The sequence below is a fragment of the Nerophis lumbriciformis genome, linkage group LG21 (genome assembly GCF_033978685.3).
Source record: "Nerophis lumbriciformis linkage group LG21, RoL_Nlum_v2.1, whole genome shotgun sequence".
NCBI classification, from domain to species: Eukaryota; Metazoa; Chordata; class Actinopteri; order Syngnathiformes; family Syngnathidae; genus Nerophis; species Nerophis lumbriciformis.
This window is the reverse complement of record NC_084568.2, coordinates 15,102,042-15,115,000: the sequence shown is the minus strand read 5'-3', so window position 1 is coordinate 15,115,000 and position 12,959 is coordinate 15,102,042. Positions and strand designations below refer to the sequence as shown.

At 42.2% G+C, this 12,959-nt stretch overlaps 1 protein-coding gene across 1 annotated transcript in view; it reads right to left on the bottom strand.

Moving 5' to 3' along the window:
• LOC133621458 (CBY1-interacting BAR domain-containing protein 2-like) overlaps positions 1–8,026 on the bottom strand; it is a 13,048-nt gene extending 5,022 nt beyond the window's left edge. The window contains exons 1-6 of the mRNA XM_072915658.1: positions 7,421–8,026; positions 6,947–7,015; positions 4,014–4,115; positions 2,739–2,807; positions 2,591–2,695; positions 256–372 (exon numbers count right to left, since the gene is read on the bottom strand). Coding sequence (XP_072771759.1) covers positions 256–372; positions 2,591–2,695; positions 2,739–2,807; positions 4,014–4,115; positions 6,947–7,015; positions 7,421–7,603 — 645 coding nt within the window. The 5' untranslated portion in view covers positions 7,604–8,026. The remainder of the gene's footprint in view (positions 1–255; positions 373–2,590; positions 2,696–2,738; positions 2,808–4,013; positions 4,116–6,946; positions 7,016–7,420) is intronic.
• Positions 8,027–12,959: the final 4,933 nt, after the last annotated feature.

Below are 12,959 nucleotides of genomic sequence, written 5' to 3'. Positions count from 1 at the left end.
CTCTCCTCAGCTTTGACGTCCACAGATTTTTTTTTTATATATTTAGCTCGATCTATTAGTTTGTGAATGGAAAAGTTCACAAAAAGAGGCGTTTGAGGAGGGGGGTTGGGCCTTGACAAAAACAATTAAGAAGCACTAACTTTGATTTATTTATCAAAGTGTATTTTGTGCCTCCTTTCACAAATAAAAGTATTTGAGAAATATTTACTTTTGCAAGAGTTAATGTTGCATTTATTGATCATCATAGATAAATACCTCCTGGTTGTGCATTCCAGTCTTTGTGGCCAGCAGGTGTTGGAACGCGTGTGAATACACCTCCAGTGCTTTAGCATGAAAAATCATCTCCACTTTGATGAAGTCCATGAAAATCCTCTGTGTGAAGACAAAACAAACGTGAATTCAATCTAAAGCAAGATTCTCAAACTGTGGCACGCCAAAGAATCACTTAATTAAATATTCACACATGGTGTTACTGTTCAAACTTTGTAATGTTACAGTAGCCAAAAATGTTAAATATACTTGTTAAATAAACTTCTACCTTGTTTTTAATGAGTACTAAAGCATACTACGCTGCTGTAGTTTAACGTTGGTCATTATGGTGGTACTTGAGAGCCAAGGGTTTTCTGAGGTGGTACTTGGTGAAAAAGGTTTGAGAACCACTGCTCTAAAGCAGGGGTGTCCAAACTTTTTGTCTGGCTGGGGGGCCTCATTGGGTTTAAAAAAATGCTGGCTTTTCAACTTTGCGCCTATAACAATCCGGATAGTTATTTTCCTCTTTGGTCCGGAGGACACGAGGTCCACAGTTTCCAAAAACAATTTGAAATGTGGACTCGTCAGACCACAGAATATTTTTCCACTTTGTATCAGTCCATCTTAGATGAGCTCAGGCCCAGCAAAGCCGACGGCGTTTCTGGGTGTTGTTGATAAACAGTTTTCGCCTTGCATAGGAGTGTTTTAACTTGCACTTACAGATGTAGCGACCAACTGTAGTTACTGACAGTGGGTTTCTGAAGTGTTCCTGAGCCCATGTGGTGATATCCTTTACACACTGATGTCGCTTGTTGATGCAGACAGCCTGAGGTATCGAAGGTCACGGGCTTAGCTGCTTACTTGCAGTGATTTCTCCAGATTCTCTGAACCCTTTGATGATATTACGGACCGTAGATGATGAAATCCCTAAATTCCTTGCAATAGCTGGTTGAGAAAGGTTTTTCTTAAACTGTTCAACAATTTGCTCACGCATTTGTTGACAAAGTGGTGACCCTCACCCCATCCTTGTTTGTGAATGACTGAGCATTTCATGGAATCTACTTTTATACCCAATCATGGCACCCACCTGTTCCCAATTTGCCTGTTCACCTGTGGGATGTTCCAAATAAGTGTTTGATGAGCATTCCTCAACTTTATCAGCATTTATTGCCACCTTTCCCAACTTCTTTGTCACGTGTTGCTGGCATCAAATTCTAAAGTTAATGATTATTTGCAAAAAAAAAAAAAGTTTATCAGTTTGAACATCAAATATTTTGTCTTTGTAGCATATTCAACTGAATATGGGTTGAAAATGATTTGCAAATCATTGTATTCCGTTTATATTTACATCTAACACAATTTCCCAACTCATATGGAAACGGGGTTTGTATATGTTTGTGTGTGTGTGTGTGTGTGTGTGTGTGTGTGTGTGTGTGTGTGTGTGTGTGTGTGTGTGTGTGTGTAAATATATGTGTATATATGTTTGTATATATATGTGTGTGTGTGTGTATATACATATATATTTATATATATATGTGTGTATATATATGTGTATGTATGTATATAAATATGTATGTATATATTATAATATAAAGGATATATTATTAATATAATTGGTTATTAAGAGTATGTGAAAATTTGATCCCTACCTTGTTTACCTCCATGACGACCTCCTTAAACTTTTGCAATCATTTACAAATATGAAGCAGCTAAATTGCACCAAACATGGATAAGTGTGGACAAAGTGTATTGTATTTTTCCCATCATCCCTTCTAATTGATTTAAATGGGTATAGTTTTTATTTTTTTATACTGATTGGATGTTTTATTTATAATATCCACAAAGTTCAATAAGCAGGATGTTATGTGTGACCATGTTTGTTGAATTTTTGTGGTGGTTGAAATTTTTTTTCCTGCACCATGACTAGGGAAGGTTGTTTGGAATGGGTCATACAAGTGAATGCTGTGCACGTAGTCACATTATTGTACAATGAATGGCCGCTGACTTCAGTTACTTGCACTGTCTACCAAATGGCGACAGATGACTATTTGTATATTATCAGAAAACACTGTTGGACTCGTGCCATCCGGTGGGCCGCATTTGGCCCGCGGGCCGCAGTTTGGGCTCTTAAAGCAATCTACAGATTTTTGGACATTTGGATCTTTATGACGCTCATTTATCTGTCCTAAAATACATTCCAATTCAAAATCCAAAATGGTGGTCAAAATTAGCTTTGTGATGGAAAAACAGCTTGTATTTTATTATAATGCATTTATTGGATAGCTAAGCTTTTGAATCATTACGTAGTGAGAAAGAAACATTTGTGCATGTTGAGACTGACTTTAAAATCCTTTCGTTTCTGGTGGTGGAAGGCAGTGATGCTTTCCTCCATCTTCATCATGCTGTGCTGCGCATTGCTGGAGGCTTTCCTCGAATTCACTTCTGCCTGTTCGTCCATGAAGCACACAAAGTACGGGCATGTCACTCACTCTGCACAAGAAACCTGCAATTTCCATCACTTGGGGACACCAGTAATCACCATACCTGGAACTGTAATACTTTGTCAAGGAAAATGAAAGGAAAACATTTACTAACCGAGACATTGTTAAATATTTCCTCAATATTCATGTTATATAGTACAGTGTTTCTTAACACACAAGCAGGGGTGTTCAAACTTTTCCACTTGGGGGTCGCATTGGGCTAAACAACTTGGCCGGGGACCGAAGGCCGACTGCATTTCAAGTAACTCTAGTGTGTGTGTGTGTGTGTGTGTGTGTGTGTGTGTGTGTGTGTGTGTGTGTGTGTGTGTGTGTGTGTGTGTGTGTGTGTGTGTGTGTGTGTGGATATTATATTAATATGATGGATATATAATTAATATAAATGGATGGGTGGATGGATATTATGAGTATGTGAATGTTGTTTACCTCAAAGTTTTGTAATCAATCAGAAATATCAAGCAACTAAAATGTGCCAAACCTAGATAAGTGCGGAGAGAGTTTTTTTTAAATTGTCCCCATGCTTTGTAATGGATTTAAATGGGGGTAATTTAAAAAATGTATGGTGTTTGGACGTTTTTAATAATATCCACAATTTTCAGTGAACAGGTTGTTATGTGTGACCATGTGTGTTGACTTTTACAGTATGTTACTTTTTTTTTTTTTTGCACCATGACTTGGGAAGGTTGTTTGGATTGTGTCATATAACTAAATGCTCTGATATTAATTTAATGTATAGCCAAGTACTAGAAGTTTACTATAGGCCACAGCGGTACACAGTTTTAATACACTTCTCCACCACTTGTGGCAGTAATGACAATAACAAACACAAAACATTTGGAGCTAAAAGTCAGAGATCTTTCTTAAGCGCAAAAATTATAACTAAAAGGGGCCCTATTATGCATTTTCAGCAGACTGCATTGCAAAATGATTACCTCTCACAGGGCCATATGAATAACCTTCCCTACTGCAATTGTATTTTTCGTCAGTTGTTTATGACTCCCTTCTTACGCAGGATTATTTGGTTAGTACGTATTTTTCTAATCAGCCTGACCTAAGCCTAAGGTTTATGTGTTAAATAAATAATGATATTTGTGATTAGGTTAAGTAGGTTAGATATAATTTTTGAATATGATGAAAGTCAAGAGAAGGATTACTTGTTCTATGTTGATATTTGAGTGGGACCCGGGCCCCTCTGTAGTGGAAAAGTTGGGCCCCGAGGTCAAAAAGGTTAAGAACCCCTGCCAGAATGCCAAATTAGATGGGTACGTTGGTCTGTCTGGCCGACAGATTCTTCAGGCGAATATTCTCCACTTTCTGTAACTCCTTCAGCTCACCGTGAAGATCGGCACTGAACGTCTTCATGCTGGCCTGGAAGAACACCATCATCTTTTACTTCACACAATCCACAATCGTTCAATATTAATAACAGAAAATATAAGTATCGGTCAACTTGATGTTAGGGTTGTACGGTATACCGGTATTAGTATAGTACCGCGATACTAATGAATCATATTCGGTACTATACCGCCTCTGAAAAGTACCGGTCCTCCACCACCCCGTACCCCCGTCGTCACGTCGTGTCATTGCTAATTTAGGAGCAGACGAGCATGTTCGGCAGCGCACAATCACAGAGTACTTTCAAGCAGATACAGTGTGTAGACAGAAAAGGGAGAATGGACGCATTTTGCCTTAAAAACTAGCGACAAAGGTGAAGTTATAACACTGAAACGCCTTCAGGAAGAGGTGCTTTAAGACATGGCTAACTAGCTAGTGGCTAAAGTTCAGCCAGAGTCGGCAGGGTTTCAGTTACTTCTAAATCACTAATGCTCGCCTCCATGGCAACAAATAAAGTATGTTTCTTACAAGTATCATTATCACTGCAGGACGAGGAATATCTAAACATGCTTCACTACACACCGTAGCTCACCGGTGTCACAATGTATACAAACACCATTGGTGGATCTACACCTGACATCCACTGTAATGATACCAAGTATAGGAGCGTATCTAGTCGATACTACAATGATTACGTCAATGTTTTTTGGCATCACAACATCTTCTTTCGTTTTTAAAATGTTTTTATTATGTTTATAAACTCAGGAAATATGTCCCTGGACACATGAGGACTTTGAATATGACCAATGTGTGATCCTGTAACTACTTGGTATCGAATTGATACCCAAATTTGGGATATCATCCAAAACTAATGTAAAGTATCAAACAACAGAAGAATAAATGATTATTACATGTTAACAGAAGTGTAGACAGAACATGTTAAAAGAGAAAGTAAGCAGATATTAACAGTAAATGAACAAGTAGATTAATAATTCATTTTCTACCACTTGTCCTTAATAATGTTGACAAAATAGTAGAATGATAAATGACACAATATGTTACTGCATATGTCAGCAGACTAATTAGGAGCCTTTGTTTGTTTACTTACTACTAAAAGACAAGTTGTCTAGTATGTTCACTATTTTATTTAAGGACAAACTTGCAATAAGAAACATATGTTTAATGAACCCTAAGATTTTTTGTTGAAATAAGCCAATAATGACATTTTTTGTGGTCCCCTCTAATTAGAAAAGTATCAAAGTACCGAAAAGTATCGAAATAATTTTGGTACCGGTACCAAAATATTGGTATCGGACAGCACTACTTGATGTATACAGTCATCATGAATGGATGCTGTCGATACCAAGGGCAGTACAGTATTCGGGGTGTGAATCTTTGGGCACCTAATGATTCGATCTGAAGATTCGATTAAGAATCGATTCTCGCAATGTATTATTTGGTGTAATAATTATAATTAAACTTTTTCAAAAGAGATTACAGGTTCAAAAAGCTCCTTTTGGTTGCACGGAGATGACCTAGAAACGTCTTAACAAAATGTATTCTTATTAAAAAAAAACTGAATTTAAAAAAATTATGAATCCATTTAGAATCAGGTTGAATAAGAATCGCCAGTCGGATGTGAATCGACTTATTGTGAGGTTAATTTGTGTACCAAAGCGTGGTCAAACGTTTACATACACTTGTAAAGAACATAATGTCATGGCTGTCTTGAGTTTCATCTGACATCACATGGACAAAGATAAGACCTTCTGGATGAAAGTTCTGTGGTCTAATGAAACAAAAATTGAGCTGTTTGGCCACAATACCCAGCGATATGTTTGGAGGAGAAAAGGTGAGGCCTTTAATCCCAGAAACACCATTCCTACTGTCAAGCATGGTGGTGGTAGTATTATGCTCTGGGCCTGTTTTGCTGCCAATGGAACTGGTGCTTTACAGAGAGTAAATGGGACAATAAAAAAAGAGGATTACCTTCAAATTCTTCAGGACAACCTAAAATCATCAGCCCGGAGGTTGGGTCTTTGGCGCAGTTGGGTGTTCCAACAGGACAATGACTCCAAACACACATCAAAAGTGGTAAAGGAATAGCTAAATCAGGCTAGAATGAAGGTTTTAGAATGGCCTTCCCAAAGTCCTGACTTAAACGTGTGGACAATGCTAAAGAAACAAGTCCATGTCAGAAAAGCAACACATTTAGCTGAACTGCACCAATTTTGTCAAGAGGAGTGGTCAAAAATTCAAGCAGAAGCTTGTGGATGGCTACCAAAAGCGCCTTATTGCAGTGAAACTTGCCAAGGGACATGTAAGCAAATATTAACATTGCTGTATGTATACTTTTGACCCAGCACATTTGCTCACATTTTCAGTAGACCCATAATAAATTCATAAAAGAACCAAACTTCATGAATGTTTTTTGTGACCAACAAGTATGTGCTCCAATCACTCTATCACAAAAAAATAAGAGTTGTAGAAATGATTGGAAACTCAAGACAGCCATGACATTATGTTCTTTACAAGTGAATGTCAACTTTTGACCACGACTATGTTGGCCCTGCGATGAGGTGGCGACTTGTCCAAGGTGTACCCCGCCTGCCGCCCGAGTGCAGCTGAGATGGGCTCCAGCACCCTCCGCGACCCCGAAAGGGACAAGCGGTATAAAATGAATGGATGGATGGATGTAACTGAATTTTTTTGCGTTTGAATTTTGTGAACTTTTTTTTTTTACATCAAATTATGCTGACAATTGGAAAAAAAAATCTGTGTTTTAAAATTCAGTGTATAAAAATGTCCTAAAAAAATTTGGTGTATAAAAATTCATGACCAAGCTTGTCTCGCACACAACTAACCTTCGTATTTGCAATGATGCCGCCATATGCTTTTAGAGGAGCAACAACTTGCGTCTCCAGTCTTTGTACCTGCAATACAAATCAAAGTTTTCAGTCGACCACAGTTAAAGTACCACTGATAGTCTCACACACACACACACACACACACACACACACACACACACACACACACACTAGGTGTCATGAAATTACCCTCTGCATTTGACCCATACCCTTGTTCCACCCCCTGGGAGGTGAGGGGAGCAGTGAGCAGCAGCAGTGGCTGCGCTCGGGAATCATTTTGGTGATTTAACCCCCAATTCCAACCCTTGATGCTGAGTGCCAAGCAGGGAGGTAATGGCTCCCATTTTTATAGTCTTTGGTATGACTCGGCCGGGGTTTGAACTCACGACCTTCCAGTCTCAGGGCGGACACTCTAACCACACAGGATCATAGAATTATTATTTTATTTTATGTTTTTTACAAAACCCCCACCTGAGCGTGCCTGTAGTCCTGCACCAAGGCGAGGTCTTGGGCGAGCCTTCTCAGGCCGACCTGGATCTCGGCATCCTCCGAGTCTGAGAAGTCGAAGAGCCGAGCCACCAGCATGTCAGCCTGGTCTCGAAGCTTGGCGCTCTGTCTGGCGTAAGAAGCCAGCAGCTGGCACATGTCGGCCATTTGCGCCTCAGTGTGTCTCAGTGCTCGCTGCAGGTGCTTCACCTGAACACTTTGGAGCACACACCAGTAGTGGGACTATTCAAAACTATCATTTCTCTTTGGAAATACACGTCCATGTTTTGAAATTCGTACAAAAAAAAAAAACTTACCTGGCAAACAAACTGTTCATTCTTGCAGGTTCTGCTGGTTTGATGTTTGCTTTGCCACCTGTTTGCGTCATCACCAGGTAACGCAGGGGCGTTGTCATGACATGACATGTTTCAGCCACAAGGGGACGGCAGAGTGCCGTTACTGACATATCAATTTTCCTGATCTATGAAATACTTTAAAAAATGTACTTCAAAGGTTTTTTCCACATGATATTCTATTTTTAATGGCGCTAAATTAGGGCCCAAAGTTTTGTACTTGAAAAATGAAACCTTTAAAAAAAAAATCAAAAAAAAATCAGTGCTTTCATTTCAAAATAAGCTCACAAAATTATTTTCGTTAGAATTTAATTATGATACACTTTAGTAATTATTTTTGAATACATTCTTGATTTTCCTTTTTCACTTTTATACATATTGATTTTTGATCTTTTCATTTTTTTTTACCCATATTCAATTTTTTTACGTTCAAATATTTTTTTTAATTTCAGACATTTCTTTTTTTTTTCCTTTTTTTAAAATTTAATTTTAATTGACATCCAGCATCAGACATTCCTATCCATTACATCATATTTACATACATCATATATCTGTTGTCTGCCCTAAATGTCAAAATATTTTTTTGTTTATATCCCAATGATGCCCCCCACCCGCGCCCCCCCAAAAAAGAAAGAAACAATAATAAAGAAAGAAGAATATATATATATATATATATATATATACTCCTCTCTGAGCTGCCACCTTAACGTGGTAGAGGAGTTTGCGTGTCCCAATGATCCTAGGAGCTATGTTGTCCGGGGGCTTCTATGCCCCCTGGTAGGGTCTCCCAAGGCAAACTGGTCCTAGGTGAGGGATCAGACAAAGAGCAGCTCGAAGACCTCTATGAAGAACACGAACAAGGAACCCAGATTTCCCTCGACCGGACGCGGGTCACCGGGGCCCTCCTCTGGAGCCAGGCCCGGAGGTGTGGCACGATGGCGAGCGCCTGGTGGCCGGGCCTGTCCCCATGGGGCCCGGCCGGGCACAGCCCGAAGAGGCAACGTGGGTCCCCCCTCCAATGGGCTCACCACCCATAGCAGGGGTCATAGAGGTCGGGTGCGATGTGAGCTGGGCGGAAGCCGAAGGCAGGGCACTTGGCGGTCCGATCCTCGGCTACAGAAGCTAGCTCTTGGGACGTGGAACGTCACCTCGCTGGGGGGGAAGGAGCCTGAGCTAGTGCGTGAGGTGGAGAAGTTCCGGCTAGATATAGTCGGACTCACTTCGACGCACAGCAAGGGCTCTGGAACCAGTTCTCTTGACAGGGGCTGGACTCTCTTCCACTCTGGCGTTGCCAGCAATGAGAGGCGACGGGCTGGGGTGGCAATTCTTGTTTCCCCTCGGCTCAAAGCCTGCACGTTGGAGTTCAACCCGGTGGACGAGAGGGTAGCCTCCCTCCGCCTTCGGGTGGGGGGACGGGTCCTGACTGTTGTTTGCGCTTACGCGCCCAACGGCAGTTCAGATTACCCACCCTTTTTGGATTCACTCGAGGGAGTACTGGAGAGTGCTCCCCCGGGTGATTCCCTCGTTCTACTGGGGGACTTCAACGCTCATGTTGGCAACGACAGTGAAACCTGGAGAGGCGTGATTGGGAAGAATGGCCGCCCGGATCTGAACCCGAGTGGTGTTTTGTTATTGGACTTTTGTGCTCGTCACGGATTGTCAATAACAAACACCATGTTCAAACATAAGGGTGTCCATATGTGCACTTGGCACCAGGACACCCTAGGCCGCAGTTCCATGATCGACTTTGTAGTTGTGTCATCGGATTTGCGGCCTCATGTTTTGGACACTCGGGTGAAGAGAGGGGCGGAGCTTTCTACCGATCACCACCTGGTGGTGAGTTGGCTGCGATGGTGGGGGAGGATGCCGGACAGACCTGGCAGGCCCAAACGCATTGTGAGGGTTTGCTGGGAACGTCTAGCAGAGTCTCCTGTCAGAGAGAGTTTCAATTCCCACCTCCGGAAGAACTTTGAACATGTCACGAGGGAGGCGCTGGACATTGAGTCCGAGTGGACGATGTTCCGTACCTCTGTTGTCGGGGCGGCCGATTGGAGCTGTGGCCGCAGGGTAGTTGGTGCCTGTCGTGGCGGTAATCCTAGAACCCGTTGGTGGACACCGGCGGTGAGGGATGCCGTCAAGCTGAAGAAGGAGTCCTATCGGGTTCTTTTGGCTCATGGGACTCCTGACGCAGCAGACAGGTACCGACAGGCCAAGCGGTGTGCGGCTTCAGCGGTCGCGGAGGCAAAAACTCGGACATGGGAGGAGTTCGGTGAGGCCATGGAAAAAGACTTCCGGACGGCTTCGAAGCAATTCTGGACCACCATCCGCCGCCTCAGGAAGGGGAAGCAGTGCAGTGTCAACACCGTGTATGGTGGGGATGGTGCTCTGTTGACCTCGACTGCGGATGTTGTGGATCGGTGGAGAGAATACTTCGAAGACCTCCTCAATCCTACCAGCACGTCTTCCTATGAGGAAGCAGGGCCTGGGGAATCTGTGGTGGGCTCTCCTATTTCTGGGGCTGAGGTTGCCGAGGTAGTTAAAAAGCTCCTCGGTGGCAAGGCCCCGGGGGTGGATGAGATCCGCCCGGAGTTCCTTAAGGCTCTGGATGTTGTGGGGATGTCTTGGTTGACAAGACTCTGCAACATCGCGTGGACATCGGGGGCGGTACCTCTGGATTGGCAGACCGGGGTGGTGGTTCCTCTCTTTAAGAAGGGGAACCGGAGGGTGTGTTCCAACTATCGTGGGATCACACTCCTCAGCCTTCCCGGTAAGGTCTATTCAGGTGTACTGGAGAGGAGGCTACGCCGGATAGTCGAACCTCGGATTCAGGAGGAACAGTGTGGTTTTCGTCCTGGTCGTGGAACTGTGGACCAGCTCTATACTCTCGGCAGGGTCCTTGAGGGTGCATGGGAGTTTGCCCAACCAGTCTACATGTGCTTTGTGGACTTGGAGAAGGCATTCGACCGTGTACCCCGGGAAGTCCTGTGGGGAGTGCTCAGAGAGTATGGGGTAACGGACTGTCTTATTGTGGCGGTTCGCTCCCTGTATAATCGGTGTCAGAGCTTGGTCCGCATTGCCGGCAGTAAGTCGGACACGTTTCCAGTGAGGGTTGGACTCCGCCAGGGCTGCCCTTTGTCACCGATTCTGTTCATAACCTTTATGGACAGAATTTCTAGGCGCAGTCAGGGCGTTGAGGGTATCTGGTTTGGTGGCTGCAGGATTAGGTCTCTCCTTTTTGCAGATGATGTGGTCCTGATGGCTTCATCTGGCCAAGATCTTCAGCTCTCACTGGATCGGTTCGCAGCCGAGTGTGAAGCGACTGGGATGAGAATCAGCACCTCCAAATCCGAGTCCATGGTTCTCGCCCGGAAAAGGGTGGAGTGCCATCTCCGGGTTGGGGAGGAGATCTTGCCCCAAGTGGAGGAGTTCAAGTACCTCGGAGTCTTGTTCACGAGTGAGGGAAGAGTGGATCGTGAGATCGACAGGCGGATCGGTGCGGCATCTTCAGTAATGCGGACGCTGTATCGATCCGTTGTGGTGAAGAAGGAGCTGAGCCAGAAGGCAAAGCTCTCGATTTACCGGTCGATCTACGTTCCCATCCTCACCTATGGTCATGAGCTTTGGGTCATGACCGAAAGGACAAGATCACGGGTACAAGCGGCCGAAATGAGTTTCCTCCGCCGGGTGGCGGGGCTCTCCCTTAGAGATAGGGTGAGAAGCTCTGCCATCCGGGGGGAGCTCAAAGTAAAGCCGCTGCTCCTCCATATCGAGAGGAGCCAGATGAGGTGGTTCGGGCATCTGGTCAGGATGCCACCCGAACGCCTCCCTCGGGAGGTGTTTCGGGCACGTCCGACCGGTAGGAGGCCACGGGGAAGACCCAGGACACGTTGGGAAGACTATGTCTCCCGGCTGGCCTGGGAACGCCTCGGGATCCACCGGGAGGAGCTGGACGAAGTGGCTGGGGAGAGGGAAGTCTGGGCTTCCCTGCTTAGGCTGCTGCCCCCGCGACCCGACCTCGGATAAGCGGAAGAAGATGGATGGATGGATGGATGGATGGATATATATATATATATATATATATATATATATATTTACAGATAAATCAATAAAATAAATTAAAACAAATAATAAATTATTAATAATAATAATCAGAAATGAAATAATATAAACAGATAATAAATAATTGAAAATATTTACATTTCTTTTTTCATACTCATATATATATATGTATTTTTTTATGTTCCTTGAAGGCAACGTGGTAGGTGACGTCCTTTATTCATTGTTTAAGTCCTGTCATGATGCCACGCCCTCTCAGTTGATGACACGCCCCCAACGCTAAATTCAGACCGAAAGTTTGAATCTGAAAAAAACATTGGGATCAGAAAAAGAAAGATGCACTAAAAATTTAAATTGGCAAAAATAAGATTTTAATCTAAAAAAAAACAAAACAAAAACAGAAGCTCAAAAATCGAAATATGTGAAAGCAAAAAATTTAAGAGTTAAAAAAATAATTGCCAGAATCAGTCATAATTACATTGTAAAAAAAATAAATAAAATAAAATTAAAATAAAAATCTACATATTTTTATATTGTAAATACATTTCAACATCGAAACTTGATATTTCAAAGTTTATTTTTAACTCTTGACCACAGAATACTTCATACTTTCATGCGAGAAATGCAAACACATGTTTGTCTGATCTTCAACATAAAACATGTCATATTAATAATCATGTCACAGTATTCATGTTTTCACTTCACAATATGAAATATACCAGAAAGAAATGTATAAAGAAACAAGACACGTAGATCAGGGGTGTCCAAAGTACGGCCTGTAGCTAATTCTTTAACCATCGTTAGCATTTTAATATTAGCATGCTAGCTTTTTTGTTAATTTTGCAGTTGTACACCTTTGTTACTTGAAGAATGATATCGGTTAGCATGCTAACGTTAGTATGGTTGCTTTTTTTGGCTAATTTTATAATAGTCAGATTTCAGTATTTTAGCAGTATTTTTTCACTTTTAAGTCTTTTTTTTTTTTAATTCAAATATTGTTGTTACATTCAAATATTTTAAAAAAAAATTTCAATCATTTATTTTTCATACTCAAATATATAATTATTTTTTTTACGTTACGCATATTAGTTAGCATTTTAGTGTGCTAACATTAA